Below are 22010 nucleotides of genomic sequence, written 5' to 3'. Positions count from 1 at the left end.
AAGCTGTCCCTGAGGGAGCAGCAGAGGTGTGAAATCTGGAGATGGCTTTTGTTTCATGGAGCTGGGTGCCCTCCCTTCTTTAATTAAGCCTTGCTGGCAGCATCTGCAGCTCAGTGAGGTGTGGCAGAGCTGGCAGTGATGGCTGCAGGGCTGAAACCTCTGTGCTTGTGCTTCCCCCCAGCTTCAACAGGATCGACATTCCTGCCTACGAGAGCTACGAGAAGCTCTACGAGAAGCTGCTCACGGCCATCGAGGAGACCTGTGGCTTTGCTGTGGAATGACCCTCCCAGCCTCTCCCAGACTCTATTTATACTCCTGTCAGCCAGAAAGCCCTTCCTTCCCTCAGCCAAGACTCAAGAAATGCTTGAAATACAGGAAACTTTCCCTTTTCTACACTAGGACATTGGGAGGGAAAGGACAACTTTTGGATTTTTTTTTTTAATTTTTAAATTTTTTTATTTCAAGAAAATAGGTTCTGTGGTTCCTGCCATAGGATCATTCAGCTGCTATTAAAAACTAATATCTTGAACATACAGAATGCTGACTTTTCCTACATTTCAACAGTTAAGCAGTATTCTATACTTAAAGACTACTACTATTTTTGTAAGAGGTAATCTATTATATTTGCCTACCTGATTTCTATTCTCAGATACCAAGACACAACTTCAGCAGTCGGTACAAGTCACGTTTCAGCCTGTTTTAAATGTATGATACTGAACAGCATCTATACCTGCTATTTTTGGAAAAAAATATTTTGGATTATTCTAACTTTGCATAAAATTGGCTGAAAGAATCATTAATCTTTTTAATGAAAGCCACTTACATGTTAACTGCATTTTCTTATAGTAAACCATTATATTCTGCAATGTAAATTCCAGGTAAATGTTGCCACAGGGGCTTTTTTATATTTTTCAAGCAGGAATTCCGAATATGACGTTTTGGGGTCCTATTTATATCACTTGTCAGATTCCTCCAGCAGAATTTCTAGTGAGTGACACAGACTATTTGGTACAGTCCTTGTGTTTACATGTCGAATAACCTTTTCTTAATGAACAGTAGATGTTTTGATTTTTTTTTTTTAAACAGCATTTTTCTAACAAGTCTGTCAAGAGTACTTTTTGTTGCTTTTGACCTTAAATTGAAACACTGCATTTTTCAGCTGTTGAAGCACTGATGGGCTTTGCCAGCAGAAGCCTGTCAGCAGTTTGTTCCAGAATCCATCCTGTCCAGTCAACCAAAGTTTGTTTGAATGCAGCCAAATCATATTCTGTATTTGTTGATGCTAAAGATTTATCAGGTAAAACATGTAATCTCTGTCCAGCTGCTCATGACACGTGGGTTTAAGTTACAGCTAAGGAAAAATGGTGTATTGACTGAAATATGTGTAATGTGCTTTGGAAATGAGGTTGTTAGAGCACATAATTTATTGATTGTAGGGATGGAAGTAAGTATATATATGATTTATAGCATGGGTTGATCTCTTCAAAGGGGAATAAAATGCACTACCAGTAGAGGGAACTGAACTTTGATGTTAGTTTGGAAATTCTCAGTTGAGATCTGTCTGATCTGCTCTTGGTGTGTGGATAAATCAGGCTGCTTCAGAGACAGTGCCCTTCTCCTCTCAGCCACGAGAATATTTGGAATAAGTAGCAGTTTTTTTCCAATCAGTGTTTTGTTTTTGTAACTTAGGTTACAATTAATCATCAAATCTGCACTATTTTTTCACTGCCAATGAGAAGAAAGTCAAAGGTATTGAAAATGCTAAAGGGATGGGATGTAACCAGCTGTTCCATGTTTGCAGGGTCAGTCACAGTGAACCAGCTCTTTACTGTCTGTTCTGTGGAGCTTAAACTAAATTTTGCTTTGCCAAGTCTGACTGCCACAGTGAGTAAACTACTACTGGATGCTGTGTGTTAGAATAGTGGGCAAGGGACTGCTTTTATAGAATTGTGGTGAGAATCTGGTGAGCCAAAGCCACATGTTGGTTTGATTATTTCTGTTGTACAGCTGTTGCTGGCAGGTTTGTTCCAAGGGACTTGCTTCCCTTTCTGGGCTGGCTGCAGGATGAGGCTACTTAGGGATGGAAACAGAAAGCCAAGAGACTTGCTGGGACAGCCAGGCTGGAAACACAGCAGATCCTTTTCATTTCTCCTTTCCTTTCCTTTTTCCTCTCCTTTTTCCTTTCCTTTCCCCTTTCCTCTTTCCTTTCTCTTTCTTTTTTCTCCTTTTCCTTTTCCCTTTCCCTTCCTTTTCTATCTTTTCTTACTTTCCTTTTTTTCTTTTCTCTCTTTTTTCTTTTCTCTTTTTCTTTTTCTTTTCCTTTTCTTTTCATGTTCTCTTTTCAGTGGACTCTTGCACTCCTGTTGAAGGGCTGCTATTTCTGCATCTCTGCTGGGCTGCCCAGGTCACTCTGGCAGCAGTGACTCTGCCCCTGTGCCTGTGCAGCTCTGGGGAGCCCAGCAGGTTCCTGCCCTGAGTTTGTCACTCCAAATGCTGCCCTGGTGGGGCCACTCCAGCCCTGCCCAGAGCTCTGCTCAGCCCCTGCCAGCTCTGAGGGCTCAGTAACAGCTGCAGGGCTTTTACAGTCAGGTCCTTGGGCTGTTCACAGGACACACCCCAGTGTCATGGAACTCACAGAAGTGATTTTTTAAGGGTTTGGTTTTTTTTTTTTTTTTTTTTATCCCCCGTGTTTGCCCAGCCTGTGGCCACAGCCTCCCTGGGCATGGAACATGGCAAATATAAAATCTGCCTGGTGGATTTATTGAATGCACAGTTATGGTCACCTTGCTGTCACAAAAGCACCTTTGGGGAGGGAGGAGATGAGCTCTGCAGAACAGAGACCCGAGATCAGCTGATAATTACATTCATTTTCACAGCAGCCTTAGCAGTACATCTGTTTTTCTACTAAACATTTTGGTATGGCATTGAGAATTTTTTTAAACTGCTACAGATATTGTAAATTTAATATATTATAGGCAAAACTAGACAAATCTGCATTGAACTTTCCATAGCTGACAGATGAGGATGAATATACCAAGTATTTTGAGTGCCTTTCTACCTTCATAAAGACTGAGAGCTTTAACTAAAGCACCTCATCACCCAGTCAGATGTTTATCTGAAAGTGGTAAAGGGTTGATTCCTTTCCAAAATTTTGTTTCAAGAACATGTCAGCTACTTTCCCCTCAAAAAGGTGCTAAGCCTAATATTGCATTTTAACCTTGGACTTTCACCCCATGATTAATGTGAATATTTATTTCAATGTGTCCCTCTTACTGGGTTTTACTTTATCCAGTCTTTAGTTGTTTTAGAGAGATGTCACATCATGGTTTTATGCTGTTGCTTTTCATTATGAATGTTTAATTATGAACAGTGACTTTTGTAGATTTCAAATATACAGTTCACAGTTGAGTTTCAGAGGATTTAATTTCTCGGTGTAAAGAGTTTTGTAATGGTGCTTTGTACAGTATGTATTCTAATTTTTTTTTTTTTTTTGCACATAGGTTCAGTTTCCCTAAACTGATTTATTTGTACCAAATTTTTGTGTTGTACTAAAGTCCAGAGCACACAAGCTGTTTTGAAATTCCTGTTCCACAACACTACATGTGTACTGAACTCCTGGTGTGTTTAAAAGGCTGCATTGATGGAAGTTCAAGCTCTGCTCCTCTGTCACAGCACCATCCTCCAGCTCGATGTAGCATCTTTTTAAACAGCACCACCCAGTTAACAGGTGCCATTTGTTGTACTTTACACTATGTAGTAGGTTCCTAGCTCTGCACATCCTCAGTTCTTTGTCTGTAGTTGTAATTAGTTTATACAAGTGTAATTACTCCTCCACGAACTGACAGTTCTTAGTTTATCATTTCCATTGTATTTATTACAGAGTGTTTTAGCATTGGTATCATTGTATTTTCACCCAGCTGTTACATGAGCTTTAACAAAAAAAAAAAATGTATAAAATGGTTTTTAAGTACTTAATGTATGTACCCATGCAGAAGTTGAGCAATAAATTGTATGCTGTTTGCACTGCCACAGCATCAACGGTTTTAAAAGTTTTAAGTGTTTCTTAATTAAATCTTCAAAATGTAACAGTGTCATTTTTAAGTAACTTGACTTTGTTTCAGGAGAAAATACTTGAAACTTGGTGACTTGCTATGTGCTGTTACCTCCAGTGAGGAGTGTGCTGAATGTTCTGGTCAAACACAGCAGCTCTGACTTCTGCCTCTCAGGTGCTGGCATGGCTTGGCAAGGACTTTATCTCAGCACTGGAGAACAGATGGACAGACTGCTCTCAAAACTCAGCAAAGCTACACCATCTTCCTGAAGGGAAATAAAGGCAAATTTGGTAAAGACTTGCTAAAATTCATCAACTTAGGTGACAAATATTGTCCCTTAAAGGCTTCAAGTTAGCCAGGCTTACAGGAAATCCCTGAAAAGGTTTGGATAGGTCAGGGTTTTGTGTTTCTGGTGTTGTGGAGAGATTTTGGTGGGTTTTGGGTCTGTACTTTTGCAGTGAGGTGTCTCATGCTGTAACAGCTGGCTGGTTTGTTTAATCTGTAAAAGAAGCTCTTCAGATGTTGGGGGCTTTTTTTCCTGTTTAGCTCTTTTTTCAGTGAATAAGTGTGAATGTTCTGTGTGTTGTCAGTTCCATCAGAGACACCCCCTCATGGCAACCTTTAAATATTGTATGTACAGTGCAGTTAAATCCAGCATTCCTACATCACTTCTCTCACAGCAATTTTAAGCAAGAACTATTCTACTACCAAGACAAACTAATTAAGAGTTGCACTTTTGTCAGACACGCTGTATCAGTAATGGAATTCATTAGTATCAGCTTGATTTTATGTAATTGTTCTCAGTTCAAGTCCTCATCCCTCTGTGCTGGCACCTCCCCAGTGTTTGGCTGGTGAAACCTGGATTTCCTGCTGGGCACTGCACTGTTTATAGCTCTGCAAGATGCTACAGGAGGTGCAGTGCCTGCTGGCAGCTCCTGCTCTCCTGGAGCAGAACTTACAGCCTGAAGTAAGGTCAAAGCTGACTGGTGAAATATTTAATCATTCTTTAACTCTGGTTCTGTCAGTGTGAAGATGGAGTAATCAGGCTGGACCTGTGAGTGTGGGCTGTAGAAGATCAGGAATGCTGTCCATAGCTCCTTCCCAGGGTTCACCTCTTGCAGAAGCTGATCATGTACAGCTTTAGAAGAATCTGCATTGTTTTCTGTTTCAAATTACTTTTCCCAGTGCATTTGTGGCATAGAAAGAGTATTTTATATACCTTTGTATTTTATCAAGTCAGCAGCACCAACCCTGTGAACACAACTGAAGCAGGAGTGGAAGAAGTCTTCCCTTGCTTGATGTATTTAAATTCCCAGTTACTTCTGTCAGGTTTATTGCAGGAATTCTCTAACTTGGCCTTTCACAGGATACCTGAACCTCTGATGTTCTTTCAAAGATCTTCTTGTGCTTTGTGAGCTTTCCAATCCATGATTTCTGGCTAATGGTGTCAGATTGGCTTAGCAGCAACAGCCCCAGCACAGATGCAGAGGAGTCTCAGCATCCAACTGTTCCACCAGGAAAACTTCACTAAAGAACTCTGACTTCATCCCAGCTTCCTCTGGTAGAGCCCAACATTACCCCAGCCTTGCCAGGAAGGTAAAAAGTAGTTCAGAAATTTTATTGGTGATCATAAAAGTGCTGTGGAGATCCCAGATCCCAGCAGCTACACTCCTGACAGTCAAAATGACAGAACAGGTATTTTAGAGAAAAAAAACAGCCTCACACTCCAAGACTCTGATTATCTTAGCCAGGGAGGACTGCAGTGACATTTACCCAAGTCAAAAGAAGTGGCTTTGGCTGTACTGGAAGGAAGCCATCTGAAGTCTGGATCTCAGTCTGTCTGCTTCCAGTTCTTGAAAAAAGGTGTCATCATCATTGTGCATGATTGCTGCTTGCAGTTGCTGTATTTCCTTTTCCATCTTTGATCTCACTTCACTTTTTGATTTTTGTAGCATCTAAAGAATATACTGACATTAGCCACAGCATGTAGAAAGAAAAGGCAATTGGAAAAAATTAAGAGTACTTACTTGTGCTTGTGCTTTCTCTCTGGTTTGGATTTCTTGGAATTCTTGAGATATAGCTTCTGCTAGCATGGAAAACTAAACATAACACATGAGTGAGTTGAACTAATTAAAGAAAGACTTCTAAGTGGAAAAATTTGATCGGCCTGATGCAGATGAAGATTTACCTGATCTTTGTAGTAGTTCTCCAGAGACTCCAGCTCAATCTGGTGCTCTCGCCGTTGCTCATCGCGCTTCTCTCGAGCATAAATTCTCAGGTCCCTCAGTCTTTGCTTCTGAATTTCTAAGCCTTCTTCAAATAAGTTTTTAAATATCTGCCAGCAATTAGAAAAAGCAAACCTGAAACCTTCCCAGGAACCTGTAAGTATACATTTACATTTCTCAGCTGCTTTAGCTCCTGATGGAATGATGTTTACATGAGGATAGGCCATAGCCCATGAAAAAGCACAATTATGTACCTGAAATGGTGGTGCAGATACAGCTGAGCTGAGTTTGTATTACTCATTTAGCTGAACTTTTGATAGATAAAATAATTTTTCATGTCAGTTTAGTCAGATGACCCAACTGTGCAAGCCAGGGCCTTTGAACATGCACTGTGATTTACAACCCACCCTGTACTCCGCAGTCTGACTTCAGGACCTTCATCCAGGTTTCCAGCAGTAGGAAATCCAGCCTGGATTCAGGCTTTCCATTCCTCCACAAGAACACTTACCAGCTGTAGCTCACAGCTCGAGGCAAACAGTTCTCAAATCCTTACCAGGGGATTATGCAGTAAACTTCTAATCTTTTATTTTGAAAGGTGACAACTGTGTATCTGTTCTTGCAGAGTTGTAGTAACTCTCCTTGCTTTCCCTCACTCTGACATCCAGCCATAATTAGATCATATCTGTCACAAAGTCCACTTTGTTTTACAAACACAACTGAATAACAAGGCTGCCTGTTTGATCAGTTCCTTTAACTGAAGATTTAGATTGTTTTCTTTGGATAGTGACTGTAGGAACAACTTAATCCTACTGTTTCTGAAAACTCATTTCCCCAATTTCTCATGTTACCAGCCCTGTTTTTCCACACTGATACTTCACCCTTTCTCTCCTCTTAGCCCCATAAATCATCCTTTCTTGTTTCACAGTGGTTTGCCCTGCACTGGATCCACATTTCCAGAGCAGGAACCATTTCATCTGTGGCCTTGATTGATCAGCCACTTCATCCTGGCTCTGTGCTTTGGTGAAGCATTGAACTACCCAACCTCAACCTCAGCCCTGGGGTCCTGACAGGACAGAATTCCACCCCTGCAGGGCAGGGCCCTGGTGCTCAGTGCTCACCCTCTCCTCGCGTGTCCTGGCCCGCAGCAGCTTGGCCCGGAGCTGCACCCTGTAATCCTCGTAGTATTTCCTGGCCCGCGCCACCTGCTGCCGCCTCTCGGTCACCTTGTTCTGAGCCCACTTCTGCCGCTGGATGCGCTGCTTGATTTCTTGCTAAAGGGAGAGCAGCAGCTGTCAGACCACCAAACTGCCCACAGATACCCCTGCAGGCAAAGCTTTGTTAATCAGTGCTAATTAGAGTCCTTTACTAAGGACCTGCTCCACACCCCAGCTTTGCAGTTAAGGTGTAAAGCCTTAGTCAGCACTGAGTAGTGAAGTCGTGTCACTGTCACAGGAGCTGCAACACAACCTCCTTGCACTTTGTTAGAATTTGCACTTTCCTCCTCCTTGCACTTCTTTAGGATTTGTTTTACCTTTTAGAGCAACACTGCAGTGTAATATTAATAATATTCCATTCCCATGACCCCAGTAGCTGCACAACAGACAGATTATGTGGCATTTTGAGACCACAGCTACTCAAAAAGTGTAAAGTTGTCATAAGACAAAAAGCCACTTTCATGATGTGGGAATATGCATTTTAGATAGCTCCATGTGAAATCTCTGCATTATGTAACAAATACTCTTCAAAGAACATACCAGTCTCTTGCTGTGATCTTGATCTCTCTTAATAATTGCAGCAAGCAGCTCATGTTTCTTCAAGGCTTGTTCAACCTGGAGGTTTAAAAAAAGCTCATTACTTGCATCATGCTGCAGGACAAGCAGATTTAAATACTGCCCCTCTGCTATGTTTTGGGGTTTGGGTTGAGACTTGCCTTGTTTAAGTTAATCAACTTTTGCATTTCATAACTCACTTTTAAACTAAAAGACTGTTCAGAACTAGCAGTGGAAACTACAAAATGCTTTTAAAACAGCAATAGCAACCCTAGGCAGTACTCAAGAAACCAGTATCAAAGAAGGACCACAAGACTCAAGTGGCTGATGAAAATTTGAACCTATGTATGTAAATCTGTACATCCCTATTTAAGCAAGCTCCCAGAACATCCTCCCACACTGTGCTGTGGGTGTGCAGGTGCCCAGTCAGGGCACCTCTGCTGACATTCAGCAGGTAAGAATGAGAACACTCACTTCATTCTGGAGTTTTGGTCTAGGTCTGGCAGAGGGTGCCTTGAGGTGCTCAGTTTGTGCAAGCTGCTGATGCCACATTTTATTCAGAGTACGGGAGGAAATGTGCAGGTGGGGAAACTCCTCCAGGAGCTGCAGGAGGAGGTCATTGTCTCTTATTGTCACTGTAAGATAGAGGTAAGCAATAAATTCATGGAGAATACATTTAGTTGTAAATTCAACCAGACAGTGTCAGCATAAGTCAAGAAATATTTTACACTGAACACTGTATAAAATCACCATGCTGCTGATAACCATGTCAAGCTAAGCCCAGCAGGACTTCTCATCCTGCCAGTACAGCAGCAGAGAAAGCAATCCCAGTCTTTTGTTGTTTTCTCTGAAGAATTGATTTTATAGCTCAGATGTCATTTCCCTACTCCCACCACATCCAGCTAAGACAGGTATCCCCTTCTTTCTTCATGTGGTTGTGACCATCACTAATCAGTGATTGCTTTCTCTCTCTCTCTGGTTGCAGCAATTTAAAATAAAGCCAGCACAGCTGTGGCAATGACAGATCCAGGTCAAGTAAACACGTGCAAAAAATAAACTGGTTTGCAACCACCTCATTCCCATCCATTACATCTTTGATCTTTCTGGCAGGAAAAGATGATGGGGAGATGAAACAAAAGGGTATTTACCAAGTATATGGCCTTCAAAAACTGGAATAAAAATAAGTGTAGCTGAGCAACATCCAGATATGTAGGAGATTATCTGCTGATCTTATCCATAGGCATGCACAGTGCTGGTTACCAAAACTGGGCCTAGGATTTGCACCTTGGCTTTCTTGGAGCATCACTTGCTCAGCAGAACCAGTGGCAGCATTAACACCACAGAGGCAGGGTCCTGACAGAAACTGCTCAGTGACCTGTACCTGGCTTAGCTCTAGCCACGGGCCCAATTTTAAATCTGATACATGCTCAGAAAAATAAGAAAAGAAGAGTTCAGACTGTAGTGGAATAAGCACAGGAGTAGCAGCAATGGAAAAAAGCCCTGAAAAAAATCCAAGGGATTTTAAGGAAGTAGTAAATGGGTCACAATTGGATTGTGCACTGATGGTTTACATTTACATAAAGCATTATCTTCCCTAACAAAAATCCAGACATATAGAGGTCAGAAGAAGGGAAAATGCTACAGCTGACTGGTATATGTTGGACTGGTGCCTTTATTCTTGGAGTTCAACACATGCTTTCAAAAGATGCCAGTTTTCCACCAAGTATAGTTTTGCAGTTCTTACTTGGAGCTGCTTGCTTTGGCTTCATGATGCCTCGTTTTGGAATCCACTGGCTGTGTTTGGGATACTGAGGTGTGGTTTTTCTAGAATAAACTTTCACTCGCTGAGACACTTTTGGAGGTTCTTGAAAGACATTTTCTTTGTACTCTTGTTCCTTAGGAGCAGATGTAAAACAGATGGGAGAACAGGTATGAGAAGGGAAACACTGACAGAACACAGTTTGGCCATCAGAACTTAAATGTCTTTCAGACTTTAGAATGAGAACTTGGACATCTTGCATTGGATTCTCCAGAAGGCCAGAATTTACAAAATGCAGGTCAGGGTTCAAATAAAGGTTAAATCTCATCATTGCATAACCTCAGCTCTTCTGCAGCACTTAACATTAGTAAGTGACTACTTCAGTTGTACAGTGTTCTAACTAGGACACTGGAAGTCAAGGAGGTTTTGTTCCCTAAAGTGTCTGGACAGACCATCTAGACAAATTTAAAAAGAAAAAAATCAACCAAACAAAACACAACCAGCAATCCCAAGAGTGCACCACCTACCATTTCCTTGGCAGATTCTCTGAGCTTGGAAATTCTCCGTTTCTCCCTCGCTTCAAAAATTCTTAGCTCATTTTCATAAGCTTTAGTGACCAGCTAGAAAACAAAAATAAAAGGACTTGTCAGAGGAAATAATCAGTCCATCCAGCCACCTTCTTAACTTGGTTGCTGCATGGGTCAAAGTAGCTTCTTCCACTTTAAATTAATTTTTACAAAATTCAGGGTTTAAGTCTCTTCCTCAGCAGGCTACAGATAAAACAGCATATGATTACTAGAGGAGACCAGATGCTCCCATTACATAAAAGTTCTGGTTTTGTGGTTTTATTATAACTGTTGGTAAGAACTACCACAAGGTCCAGTCAAAAAATAAATAATACCTTTGCTTTTCTTGTTCTTTCATCCCTTTCTCCCTGCAGGTGGCTGCGGATTGTCTTTATCTGGCCTGTTCCTCTGCCTCTCTGTTTATGTTCCTGGTACTGAGACAAGGGAGAGGCTGGAGAGAGGGATCTTGGCCTGCCTGGGTACCTTGGACCTGGTGTGTCTGTAGGGAAGGAGCATTCACTGAGTCAAATTTGAGACAAAAAACCCCAGTGAAGTGTAATGTGAGGCCCTCATTTCAGAACCACATCCTGTGAGCTTGTATTCTGTCTTTCCCCCCCCCACCTGCTGAACATTTTTTACTGCAGCTGTGTTTCACTTGTATTTTTCTTTGCAAAGTTTTACCATGGTTTTTAAGTGTTAAACAGAAACTTGGTTGCAATTCTGTTACTGTAGCTCAGGTTTGGATCAAAGAAATGAACTAGCAATAGAAAAAAAAAGAAATTAACTAGCAATACAAAACTTAGTAACTAACTGTAATTCAGTGTAGCAGCTTTCTTTTCTATTTGTTTCCATCCCAATACTGACATAAGGATTGTCACCTCTCCCAGCTGTCCTTCGGCCATAGTCCATGGCACTGTCACTGTGGTGGGACAGGCTGTCCTCATCTGGCAGCTCCCCTTCTCTCGTGTGCTCACCCAAAGCTCTCTTCAACATCTAAGGGACAGATTTTTTTTTGTTCAATAGACAGTTCTAAAGTTGAATGAATTAAAGCCAGGTGTTAGTTGCAGATTTCCTTTTCATCCATATTGCACTGATATTCTTAATTCTCTCCACTGGCATTACTAAAGCTGCATTGCTCAGCTCAACAAAGAAGAGACTGCACTTACTAAATCTAGTTCATTCAGCCTGCGAGACAGATTTCCTGATGCTTCATGAAACTCTTGCTGCTTCGGCACCTTCTCCTTTGTTGTTCTGTGGGAAAGTGAATCCTCAACTGAATCTAGGGTGGAATTTTCATATTTGCTAAAGCAGAAAACAGACAGATTTCATTTCTGTTCTAAAAACTTGACGATGAGCATTATCTCACACAATTCCAGCTCACTTCTTGCCTAAGCATGTTCTTATACGATTAAGTAAAGCAGAATGTGTAAATGCCTATAACATATTTAACAAAATGAGAATATGTCAGGAGAAACAGGAAATCTTTCTGTGAGAATTATTCTTTCACTGTCACACAGCCAAGGAAAGAGAGATCTTATTTAAAAAGGGAGGAGGGGGCTGGCTGGCCATGGAAATCAAAGTTCCAGGGTGGTTCAGTACCAAAAATCTGAACTTGCCTTGTTGTTCTAGGCCAGTGCTGAGACTCAGGTCTTGGGGTTTGTGTTATTTGTTCAGCACATAGTGAGAGCTTTTCCTCAGAAGAGGCGGATATAGAAGACTCAGATACCAGAGGCACCTAGGAAAATGAGTAAATGAAGGTTTTACAGATCATGTGAGTAGAGATGCTGTAACAGAACCATCCCAAACCCTGTGAGTATAGAGATATAAAAATAGTTCTATTTCCAGGCTCCTGACTGCAGATAGTGTGCATTAGAGAATGAATGTTTAAAGAAATTGACTAGCAAAAATATGGAAGATCAGTTCACAGCTAAACCATGGAACCAGAACAGGGTTAGGTTAAGGTAATGAGTATCTCCACATTCCACCTCAGCAGCCTGGGACTGATGCCAGGTAGTGGAAATAAGCTGAATTTCCCTTAGTACAGACTGAGCTGCAGTTCACAGCAAGCCAAAAGAAAACAATTCTGTTCCTGTGCCATTTAGCTGCACTGGTTTAGTTCTGCCTGGTAACTTCTCCGTTCAAACTGGAGGAACTTGGGCTTGGCATGGGCATCCTGGGAAATGCACCAGTGGAAAATGAGTTTCAGAGACAATGTAGAAGTAAAAGCTGTTTAAACTATTGGAACAAGCGAAGTCTGTGAGTACCTCTTGTGGTTGCAGAAGGCAAAATTGTGTTTCCAGAGAAAGAAACTTCCTTTACAGACACATTTCTATGGGCACAGATTGGTAACTGCTGATCAATTTGTGGGTTTTGCATTATTCAGTTTTTGAAAAGCAAAGGACAACGCAAGAAAATACAAGGAGATAATATAATAAGCAGTTCATGGATCTTTAAAAATTAGTAAATCTAAATTTATTTGCCAAAACCCCCAAAATTCTTACAAATTTAGAATGCTGATATACTTCAGAGAAAGGACATGACTGTACTCCTGTGCTTTGTACATTTTTTATTACAAAGCAAGATAACCAGTAACTGCTTGGTTGTGATAAATAGAACTCTGTGGGTGCTGGCTCTGTACATTTTGGAGCAAACAACTCCAGGAAGAACTGACATGACTCACAGACTGCACATAATCACAGTCTAACAACACTGCATCACTGATTGTATATTGGGGAAAGAAAGTCTAAAGCAGGTTTGAAATAAGCCCAGAAGTGCCACAGGGTAACAGACAAATTAAGCAGGAATCAAAAAATACTGATTGAAATTCCCAAAATTAAGATGTAACATGTACCTTTGTCACATTTTCCTTGGCATCACCTCCCAGCATTTCTCCCACTGCAGAAGCAGATGACAGGTAAGTGTGAGTTAATGGCACTGTGCCTATTAATGTGGGCAACAAGGAAAAAAAGATGTGAGCCAGGGCCTGTGCATCCAAATTATTCAGAGAATAGAATGACAAAGCAACTGTGGTTACCCAGTTGTGACATTCATTTTGGTAATTTCTCCAGTCTTCAATGTTCAATGTCAAGGGAATGCTATGGAAACTAAAAAAGGTAAGCAGTGTTTCCAAGGCAACAGAGAAAATGAGTACTGAAAAAAATAGCTTCTAAACCTTTTTTACAATAGCAGTTAATGGCTTTTTCTTAGAATTGAAACTGGCTTGTTTGGTCCATGTTTCTCTGCTCAGAATAAGCTCAGGCATGGGACTTATCTGCTGGAAGAGGTTTCTGTGGTACAGACCCATCTTAACAGGATTAACTAAGAAAGGAGTTGAATTGGGGACATGGATTACTTTTTTCCAGTAGAGGGAACAGATTAAAAGTAACCTATTTTTGTTTCTCTGTAAAGCAGAGATAGAAATATGAACTTGTGGCTGAATTTTAAAAAATGCACTGGTAGACTCAAAACAATGTTTTTTGTGGTGCCAGGAAAAATAAATGCAACATTATAACACTTAAGAGTTACCCTAGGGGATGCAAAATTTTCTCTCACCAGGGATTTTTCTGGATAGAGGAAGACCATCAGAAACATCAGGAAATTTTTGGGTAAGTGACTTTTCAATCTGAAATAAAAAGCAAGATGTGTTCTATAAATTCACAGGAGAGTGCTGACAGGAAGCTCATACATTAGGTCTACCTGCAAATGGAAATCAATGCTGAATTTATAAATAGATAAAAATCACTATAATTATTTTGTTTACTGTACTGTAAACTCTGGCATTGACTGTGGAGATGTGGATGTATATATGTATAAAATAAACACACCCCTCAAACTAAATTCCTCTCTGGACACTTAGTGAAGAATAAATCTACAATCCAAAATTCCTGGAACTGAAATAAACTCTGACACATTCAAAAGTGCTCTTGAGGGACCATCTACTCCCATTCTGCAAGTAAACTGGGAGGTTTTCAAATGAAAGCAGTATTGGTTACTAAAAGAAAATGAAATAATCAAAGGGAAGGTTTCTCCTTACAGTAGGAATGTTCAGTGCTTGACTGCAAGGCAGGGCTGCTGCCTGTCTGTGTGAGCTGTGGGGATCTCTCCATGCTGGATCCGAGGGCTGGAACGGGGGCAGCAGAGGAATTGCCTGCTGGATGGGCTCCCCCAGTTTGGTAGCACTGACACTCAGACTCCCTTGGTGAGGTTCATGAACAGCCTCCATCCCTCCTGAAGAGGCAAACACAAAGAACTTGTAGTGTTATCTGGGAAAGCAGAGCACGTTTTGTGCATTGTACGTAACAAAGGGAAGTGTCTCCATAGCAAATGTGAGCTGCCACCTTTGTGGGATTGCATAGGACAGTGCTGTAACATTTTTCAGATTGAGAGTGTAATTTTGGATGTGAAGATCTTCCACAAGGACTTTTTAGTGTTTTGAACCACAAAAGAAAAGAATACAAACCACAATACAAATTAAAAACAGCCTAGCTGAAGCCAAATCCTAGCTAAGCAGAAATATCCCAGATAATGGAAGTTTGCCCACTCTGAGAGACTAAAATATTGCTTTTCTGAAAAGAATTTATTTTAAAACATGACTAAAGTGTTTCCATTCATGACTAAAGCTCTCTTCCACACTACCCTAGTTCCCTACACCCCTAAATCAAAATCAGGTGGATGAGCTGTCAGAAGAATCAATACTCACCATCTTCCCTTTCATTTACAATCCCCCTTTCACTTTCTGAGAACTGTCTGGGCAATGCTGCAAGAGCCTCTGTGCTTTCAGATTCTTCTACCTCCGTGTCCTTTTCTGCTGGACAGAGCACAGGCATCTGAAATTCTAGAAATGCATGCTTAAAAAAATCAAATTAAGACCTATAAAGCATCTTGCTATGCACTGTTGAGATGGACAATTTTAATGTCTGCTCATTGCTTGGTGTCAGCAATCCATACTAAGCTCAGAATAGGTCTGTTAAATTCTTATTTGTAACTCCAGTCAATGAAATGTTCATAATTCATCATATTTCTTTATGCCTCTACTTGAGGAGATGAATCATCAATAAGAATAGGAAGAATTGGAATATTCTTATAAAAAATGTGAAATAACAATGAGCTCCATTTAAGTCATCTGCACACTACTCCTTTCAGAGCCATCCATGAAGTTCTGAAGGGGCACACACTCCTGAGAAGTCTTCTTTAAGAATTAACTTAATAATTTTCTTGCAGTCTTAAATAATACATGTTACACTGCAACAAATGAAACAAAGTCTTCAGAATTCTCCTATTCTATTGAACAAGAAAAAAATGCCTTTGTAGAACTGAATTAGAACTCAAACAATAAACCTTTATCCAAACAAGCTAGTGCAGGAGTAATGAAAAATAATGCCTGGAATATTTACTTCCAGAAAGTTTAACTTCAGCAACATGTATTTGCTTATTGTGGGTTGTCTGGGTTTTTTAACAGGGATTTAAAACAGTATTTAAATCCTTTTTATCAAAGATTTAAAACTGAAAGAACTTTTTAAAAGGAAACAAAAAAACCCCTAGGAGTCTAGCTAGAGAAGAGTCTTAAATTTTTTTCTCACCCAAACTCACCTTCCCCTCTCTTGGAAAATGAATAAGCAGTATCTCCAAGTTTAATTAATTCACTGGTAGATCCTGAGCCATCTGTATCACAAGTTAGAATAAAATATTCTGACTGGGACCTAGGGGGGAACATAAAGCCATCAGATATTTCCTTTCTCAGCCTCTGCCCATGCAGCCCACGAGATGGAGCTGCCAAGAGCCGCGCAGGAACGGCCCTGCTGCCACACAGCAAACCAGAGCAGGAGCCACAACCACCACAAACTGAGCTTAAAACCAGAGCAGGAGCCACAACCACACACTGAACTCAGCTGAACGAATCAATCTTTAAAACTGATCAAAGTTTTCAAGTTGTTTCATTCCACATAAAAAATAAACTTAAGGGAAACAAAATCAGCAACTCTTCAAGGGCAAAAGAAGTCCCAGATGTAATTTTAGCCCAAGCAGAGGAGTCACCTCACATTCCTTTTGGCATATGCAATCATTATATGTCTATACTATAAAAAACCTACTAATTTCCTTACAGATAACAGTCAATCACTATGTTTAAGCAAACATTCAGAATTGTTCTTACCTTTCAACTGATGAGAGTAGTGTATGTTCTGTAAGTTGATCAGCAGCGCTTTCCAGCTGCTCTTGAGGTGCAATTTGAATTTCATCACTGGACAGTACATTTATCTCAGCTGTTCATAACCAAGAGGTAATTACTTTCAGGAAAACTACTTCTACCTATAAACTAACAGGTACTACATCCAATATCATCAAAACAGTTTATGTGTAATATCAACATTGTAGTGTTTCATCTAAAATGATGACACGTAATGTTCCCCATGAGGGGGGGGAGGTGGGGCAACTTTTATGGTAAATTTTGAAAAATTATACCACTACCATATATCCCCTTGTTCCAGTTATTAATAAACCTTTCTTTTTCCTCAAAATAATTAAACTGTGGACTTACAGCTAGAAAATTTGAGCTACTAACCCCCAGTGGGTAACAAAACCGGCGGTGTGAGGGAAGGGAGAGCAGTAGAGGCACTGAACATTCCCCCTGTCCTCTTTGCTCTGTCCAGTCTGGAGGAGGTCAGGAGGAACTCAGGCACCAAATGCCCTCTCTCCCCTATCACAGAGTGCAACAGCCAGTGGTGACAGCTTTAGCCAGCTCTGAGATAGACCAGTACTGCCTGCAATAAATGACTCTGCAGGGCTGAGCGGCTTCTCTTCCCATTTTCCTCAAAACAGCCCCTGCTATGGACCTATCCCAGGAAAGGCTGCTGTCCCCCTTCTCTCCTAGTAAGTAAAAGGGACATTTGCTCATTCTTCCAATTAAAGCCAACATTTCCCTCCTTGAATCCTAATCCTGAATCATCTACTTATAGGTTGAAAAGTAACTAGCAAAGGATGAATTGTCTAGAGTAGGTTTCTCAGAAAGATTATGTAAGTTTGGGGGAAAATTATCTATTTTATTATTGTTTATGAAAAGAAAGAATGCAAATATTCAGCTTCACCTCTGAAATTTTCCTCTCCTGGAGTCAGTTTTGTCTTTCTCTTCTCTCTATTGTCAAGGTTATAAGTAACAAAAAAACCCCAAATAAATCTTTGCTACAATGGAAACACTTTGGATTTACATCTCACCTCCAGTCTGAGAAGATGTTTCACTGACTTCTCTAAGATACTCCAACAAACCATCAAATATTTCGAGGAGGTTTTTGATAGATTCCCTGTCTCCTTTCACAATGTTCTCACCTTAAGAGAAGGTAATGGCACATATTAATAATTAGTACTTCACAGAAGAAAAATTCTCAAAAGTAGGAATTTTCTGTAGAAGGGTGCTTGGAAATTCTTGTAAAGGTGTCAGCTCAGAAGACACCTGGTCACTTATTTATGACTATGTAGGTAAGCTTAAAGTATATTTTAAGTGTTCTAAATGTGCATCTTTTCAGTTCTAATAAGTTTATTGATGCAGTAACTGCTGACACACTCACAAAATAAATATTCTGGGATATTTTCAGGGACAATTGGTATTTAATATTTTTTTATACATAAAACTATAGCATGAAGCAGTCTATGGAGTGGCAGCAGGATTGCAAACACCAGCCACTGTGTACAGGCACCAAGTCAGATCCTTCTTATCAAGCAGTTTTCATTCTTTGCAGATTATGCTGTGTGAGACCATACACAGGAATACTCAGGGAAAGCCATTATCTGTGTACAGATAACACAACACAGTTCAACTCTTTACTCACCAACTTTTAAAAATCTACTAACAAGTTTGAAACTCCAGGGTCGTGTCTTAAAACCCAGCGTCCCAGAGTACATTATGATGCACAGTGTCCAAGCCTGAGCCAGCAGCAGATTTCAGGTAACACTTTGGCAGCCAGATGAAACATGGCTGGATGTTAACTTTAACATTTCTTACTCTTATTTATTCTCTGCTTGCTGTTTCAATGTATAACCTGATGTCCAGGGCAATGGGTCAGTGTTCTGGTGACCTCCATACCATAAGAAGAGATTCCATGCAAATATGAGAACAAGCTGTGTAACACCTGGTTCTTAAAGTGTTTAAATCAAACCACACAAATATTCAACTGCATTTGTCTCATTAAACCAAGTACTTACCTGTGATGTGAGACAAGCTGACCTGCAAATAATCCAATGCCAGGGAATCTATTACTGCTTGTACATTATGTGCATCATCCTCCTGGCTTCTGGGAGTAGCAATGAAATCTATTTAAAATAAAGAATAGATTTTAGACTATTTAAATGGATAGCTTGTTGCAAGTACCTTAACAATGAAACTACTTTAACTCCTGCTTACAAGCTAGTATTTTTTCAGTACCTTGGGTGCTTGATGAAAGGCCCAAGTCTCATCTATGGTCCTAGAAAACCTTTTATAAATACTGAGCACAAACTTGTAACACCCCTTGGAAGATGTGAGGGTTTTATCAGGATTAAATTCAAGAGCAGATTACTAAAGCATTTCTCCTCTTCCACTCCCAGCACACACACCTAGTTCAGACCATCAAACTGGAATTGCAGTTTGTGTTAGGGCTTCTTCTTTCCCTATCACACACTAATTGCACTGCAATGTACTCTGCTTTATTGGGAACAACATTATTTTTAGTTCTGGGCTTACACTTAACAAGACTGCTACCTTCAATAGGTGCCAGTTACCTCAGTGCTCTTAAAATCTTCTGCAATCAGTAGTCTGACACTTCCTACACATAACAGTTTATAAACAAAGAAAATGCCTAATGGTTTAGCCTTTGCTTAGTGGTTGCCACTGAAGTCCAGTGGAGCTGGGTTACAGCAGGGTTAAATCACAGCTCAGCTTTAGCAGACTCTAAGTATCAAGCATTTTATGAGAGCAGATTTCAGTGTTAACATGCTGTAAGATAAAATGAGCCAGTTCACACCCTTCAAAAGTATTATGCCCACACAGCTTTCAAGGCCTAATTTACAGTAGTTTTGTTGTGGCTATCCTCATAGCTGCCATTCATAGCAGTCCAAAGTTAAAATAAAATTGGCCAATACCACTTAAATCTTCTTAAAGAATTACAATCTTCTATTTTTGTCTTTGGAAGGATGCAAATGCTTTAAATCCCTACATCTGCAGGAAGTTCTACAAGTTTCAATTTTATTTAACTACAAAATACACAGAGACAAAAAAAACCCCCAGATTTAGCAGTTATCATTCCTACCTGGTACCTTTTCTCCTAAGATTGACTCATAAAGACGAACAAACAGGTCAGCACCACATTCTGAGAGATGCTTTATGTGCTGGTTTATGTGACAGGTCCTTAAAAGATCATTGGCAACATCAACCCAATCTGTTCAGAAGAAAAACATTAATGTCAGAACTGAAAGACACAGAAATAAAGATGTGGTTATTTACAGTGAAAAGTAAGCCCTGTAAGTGTCTTTGACTCCACCAGGGGTGGTCAAACACAGGAGGCTGACCCATCCAGCCAAAATATTAAACATTGCACTTGAACAATCATAGCCCAACTGGACTTGGGAGGTGAAAAGCACAGAAGCTCCACAGGCTGGGCAGGTTAATTTTTTTTCCCATGTAATGAAAAACAAATCTGCATCTGGTCTCATGGCCAGGAACTCCAAACCTTCAAGACCTTAACAAGCCAAGCTTTCATACATCATTTATCAATGATCAGAAATGACAGGTTCTTTTTCGGAAAACCCAAGCTTCCCTGACAAACCCAGGTTCTCTAATAGTCTCAGGCAATGTCATCAGTGCTAATGTAAATCCTCCTCATGAAAAGTAAATTCTACTGTAATTAATTATTTAAGGATTAGAAGAATACAGAGGTGGTCCCACCAAGTGCTCTGTTGAGCACAATGAGATCATTAACATTGTGACTGTCCCCAAACTTTGAGACCTGAGATCCATGTGCTTTGAAGGACACATTTTAACAAGCATTGAGAACTTCAATTTATGGGAGAAGGCATAAGTCACTTTTGGAAGGAAAAAGTATAGAATGACTACAACAGAAACTAATTTGTAGAGTTTTCAGCCTTCTGTACACGAGTGTTACTTTTCCATCCCTCTACTCCTCCTTCAGTTCCAAATTTCACTTTATTTGAAGTTTCAGATGCACGAAAGGTTAAAGCAGCATCTCCTACATTTCAGGCTGATGTCTTGGAACACTTGAATTGCTGTTTATCTGTAGCTTTATTAAGTTAAAAGTGTCACCAGGAAAGGAACAAAGACAAAAGAGGGGAAGGGGGAGGTTACCGCAAAGAGCTTAAAAAGCCGTAACACAAGAAAACGACAGCTTTATAAATGAATAAACATGAGCTGAATGGATGAGCCTTATAACTTAATAAATAATGCGCTGAATAAAATTGTACCAGGGATGCGAGCAGCGGGGGGTGATGAGGGAGAAGGAAGCTCTCCGGCTCGCTCCCCCCGGCTCTGCGGGCGCCGGGCCGGCCGCTGCTCCGAGAGCCGAGAGCGGGACCGGCCTCAGCGCAGAGCCCGCAGGGCCGGGAGCCGCCCAGCGCAAACCCCGCAGGGCCGGGCCCCGCGAGCCGCGCTCGGAGCCCCCGGGGCCCGGCCCTACCTGCGCCCTCAGCGCTGCCCATGGCGGAACCAACGCCCGGGCCGGGCCCGCCCCCGCCATTTAAACGGCGGCCTGCGCGCCCATTGGGCAGGCGCTGCAGGAAGGGGCGGGTCCGCGCGTGCGGGGGTCTCCGGTGCTTTCGGTCATGGCCGGTGTTACGGGAGCGGGGCGGGGCCGATCCCCTCTGTAACAGGATTGGGAACAGGCCTGTGTTTGGACTGGGAGCGGGCAGCAGAGGGCCCGCGAGCCGCAGTCCAGGTCGTGTGCTATTCCCGCCGCTCGGCGGTCACGTGGCGGGCGGCCCCGGTGCGGCCCCGCCGTTCCCCGCCCGGGCGCTCTGGTTCCGCCCGGCCGGGGCCGCCACCGGCGCGGGGCCCCGCGGGCCGAGGTTCCCCGGCAGCACAGGCCAGCCCTGGGGCGTTCCGGCCGCCGAGCGCGACTGGCGGCCTAAAATGGCGGCGGGGGACGGGGGGTTTGTCCGTGAGGCTCCGCCTTGGTCACCTGAACGGGACGCGGGGTGGCGCTGCCTCGGTAACACGGGTGGGGACAGCGCCGGGCGGGGGCGGGGCGGGGGAAAGTTCCAGCACTTGACCTTGCAGGCTGACCCGGGACGTTTGCTGGCCGGTATGTCCATTACCGGGGGTTGGTGTTAATTGCCACGATACAGGTTGGACAGGGTAATCCGAAGGCATTTCTGCATGAAAGGAGAGCTAAAACCTTTTTTAAAAATAAGATCTGTAAATGAAAGTTACTGTATTAGCTGCTGGCATGCAGTTTATTGGACAGGTTGGATGGTGAAAGTCTGTTATTTCCTTTCGGAGCAACAGTATTCCATGCTCCTTAGGAATTCTGGGTTTTCCATGTTGAAAGCAAAAATGGTGCCCTTTATCATTAAACTCCTTGAGCACAACAAAAGCAGATGAGGTTCCCATTTCGACCCGGCAATTAAACCTGAGTGCTCTGAGCTCCAGCAGTGCACGGGCG

At 41.7% G+C, this 22010-nt stretch overlaps 2 protein-coding genes across 4 annotated transcripts in view; one reads left to right on the top strand and one right to left on the bottom strand.

Moving 5' to 3' along the window:
* Nucleotides 1-4049, top strand: part of SMURF2 (SMAD specific E3 ubiquitin protein ligase 2) — a 61505-nt gene extending 57456 nt beyond the window's left edge. Inside the window, exon 19 of the mRNA XM_030962248.1 lies at nucleotides 182-4049. Within this exon, the coding sequence (XP_030818108.1) occupies nucleotides 182-281 (100 nt within the window). The 3' untranslated portion in view covers nucleotides 282-4049. The remainder of the gene's footprint in view (nucleotides 1-181) is intronic.
* CEP95 (centrosomal protein 95) lies at nucleotides 4042-21450 on the bottom strand. Of its 3 annotated transcripts, none has more exons than XM_030962247.1 (22): nucleotides 21027-21450; nucleotides 19647-19775; nucleotides 18565-18672; nucleotides 17581-17691; nucleotides 16523-16631; nucleotides 15961-16070; nucleotides 15071-15175; nucleotides 14405-14598; nucleotides 13924-13993; nucleotides 13223-13311; nucleotides 11988-12106; nucleotides 11538-11622; nucleotides 11250-11364; nucleotides 10707-10870; nucleotides 10333-10425; nucleotides 9791-9941; nucleotides 8521-8681; nucleotides 8032-8106; nucleotides 7396-7548; nucleotides 6241-6387; nucleotides 6080-6151; nucleotides 4042-6007 (listed from the first exon to the last, which is right to left on the bottom strand). In XM_030962247.1, exons 1-22 carry the CDS (start codon nucleotides 21046-21048, stop codon nucleotides 5831-5833), a joined length of 2559 nt encoding a protein of 852 aa, XP_030818107.1. In that variant the 5' UTR covers nucleotides 21049-21450; the 3' UTR covers nucleotides 4042-5830. The 3 variants fall into 3 exon arrangements, with proteins under 3 accessions (XP_030818107.1, XP_030818105.1, XP_030818106.1); XM_030962245.1 differs by having other exon boundaries at nucleotides 11538-11673; nucleotides 21027-21449; XM_030962246.1 differs by having other exon boundaries at nucleotides 11538-11673; nucleotides 13223-13266; nucleotides 21027-21448.
* Nucleotides 21451-22010: the final 560 nt, after the last annotated feature.

This window comes from Camarhynchus parvulus, chromosome 18 (genome assembly GCF_901933205.1).
Source record: "Camarhynchus parvulus chromosome 18, STF_HiC, whole genome shotgun sequence".
In the NCBI taxonomy this organism is placed as follows: Eukaryota; Metazoa; Chordata; class Aves; order Passeriformes; family Thraupidae; genus Camarhynchus; species Camarhynchus parvulus.
Note: the sequence above shows the minus strand (reverse complement) of the source record. Positions and strands in the feature narration are given on the sequence as shown.

Coding starts and splice junctions, on each gene's coding strand:
- CEP95 (XM_030962245.1), bottom strand. CDS start 21,048: ATGGGCAGCGCTGAGGGCGCAG. Junction 8,682..9,790: donor GCCAAAGCAAGCAGCTCCAA/GTAAGAACTGCA, acceptor TCTATCTTACAG/TGACAATAAGAGACAATGAC. Junction 6,152..6,240: donor AGAACTACTACAAAGATCAG/GTAAATCTTCAT, acceptor TGTTATGTTTAG/TTTTCCATGCTAGCAGAAGC.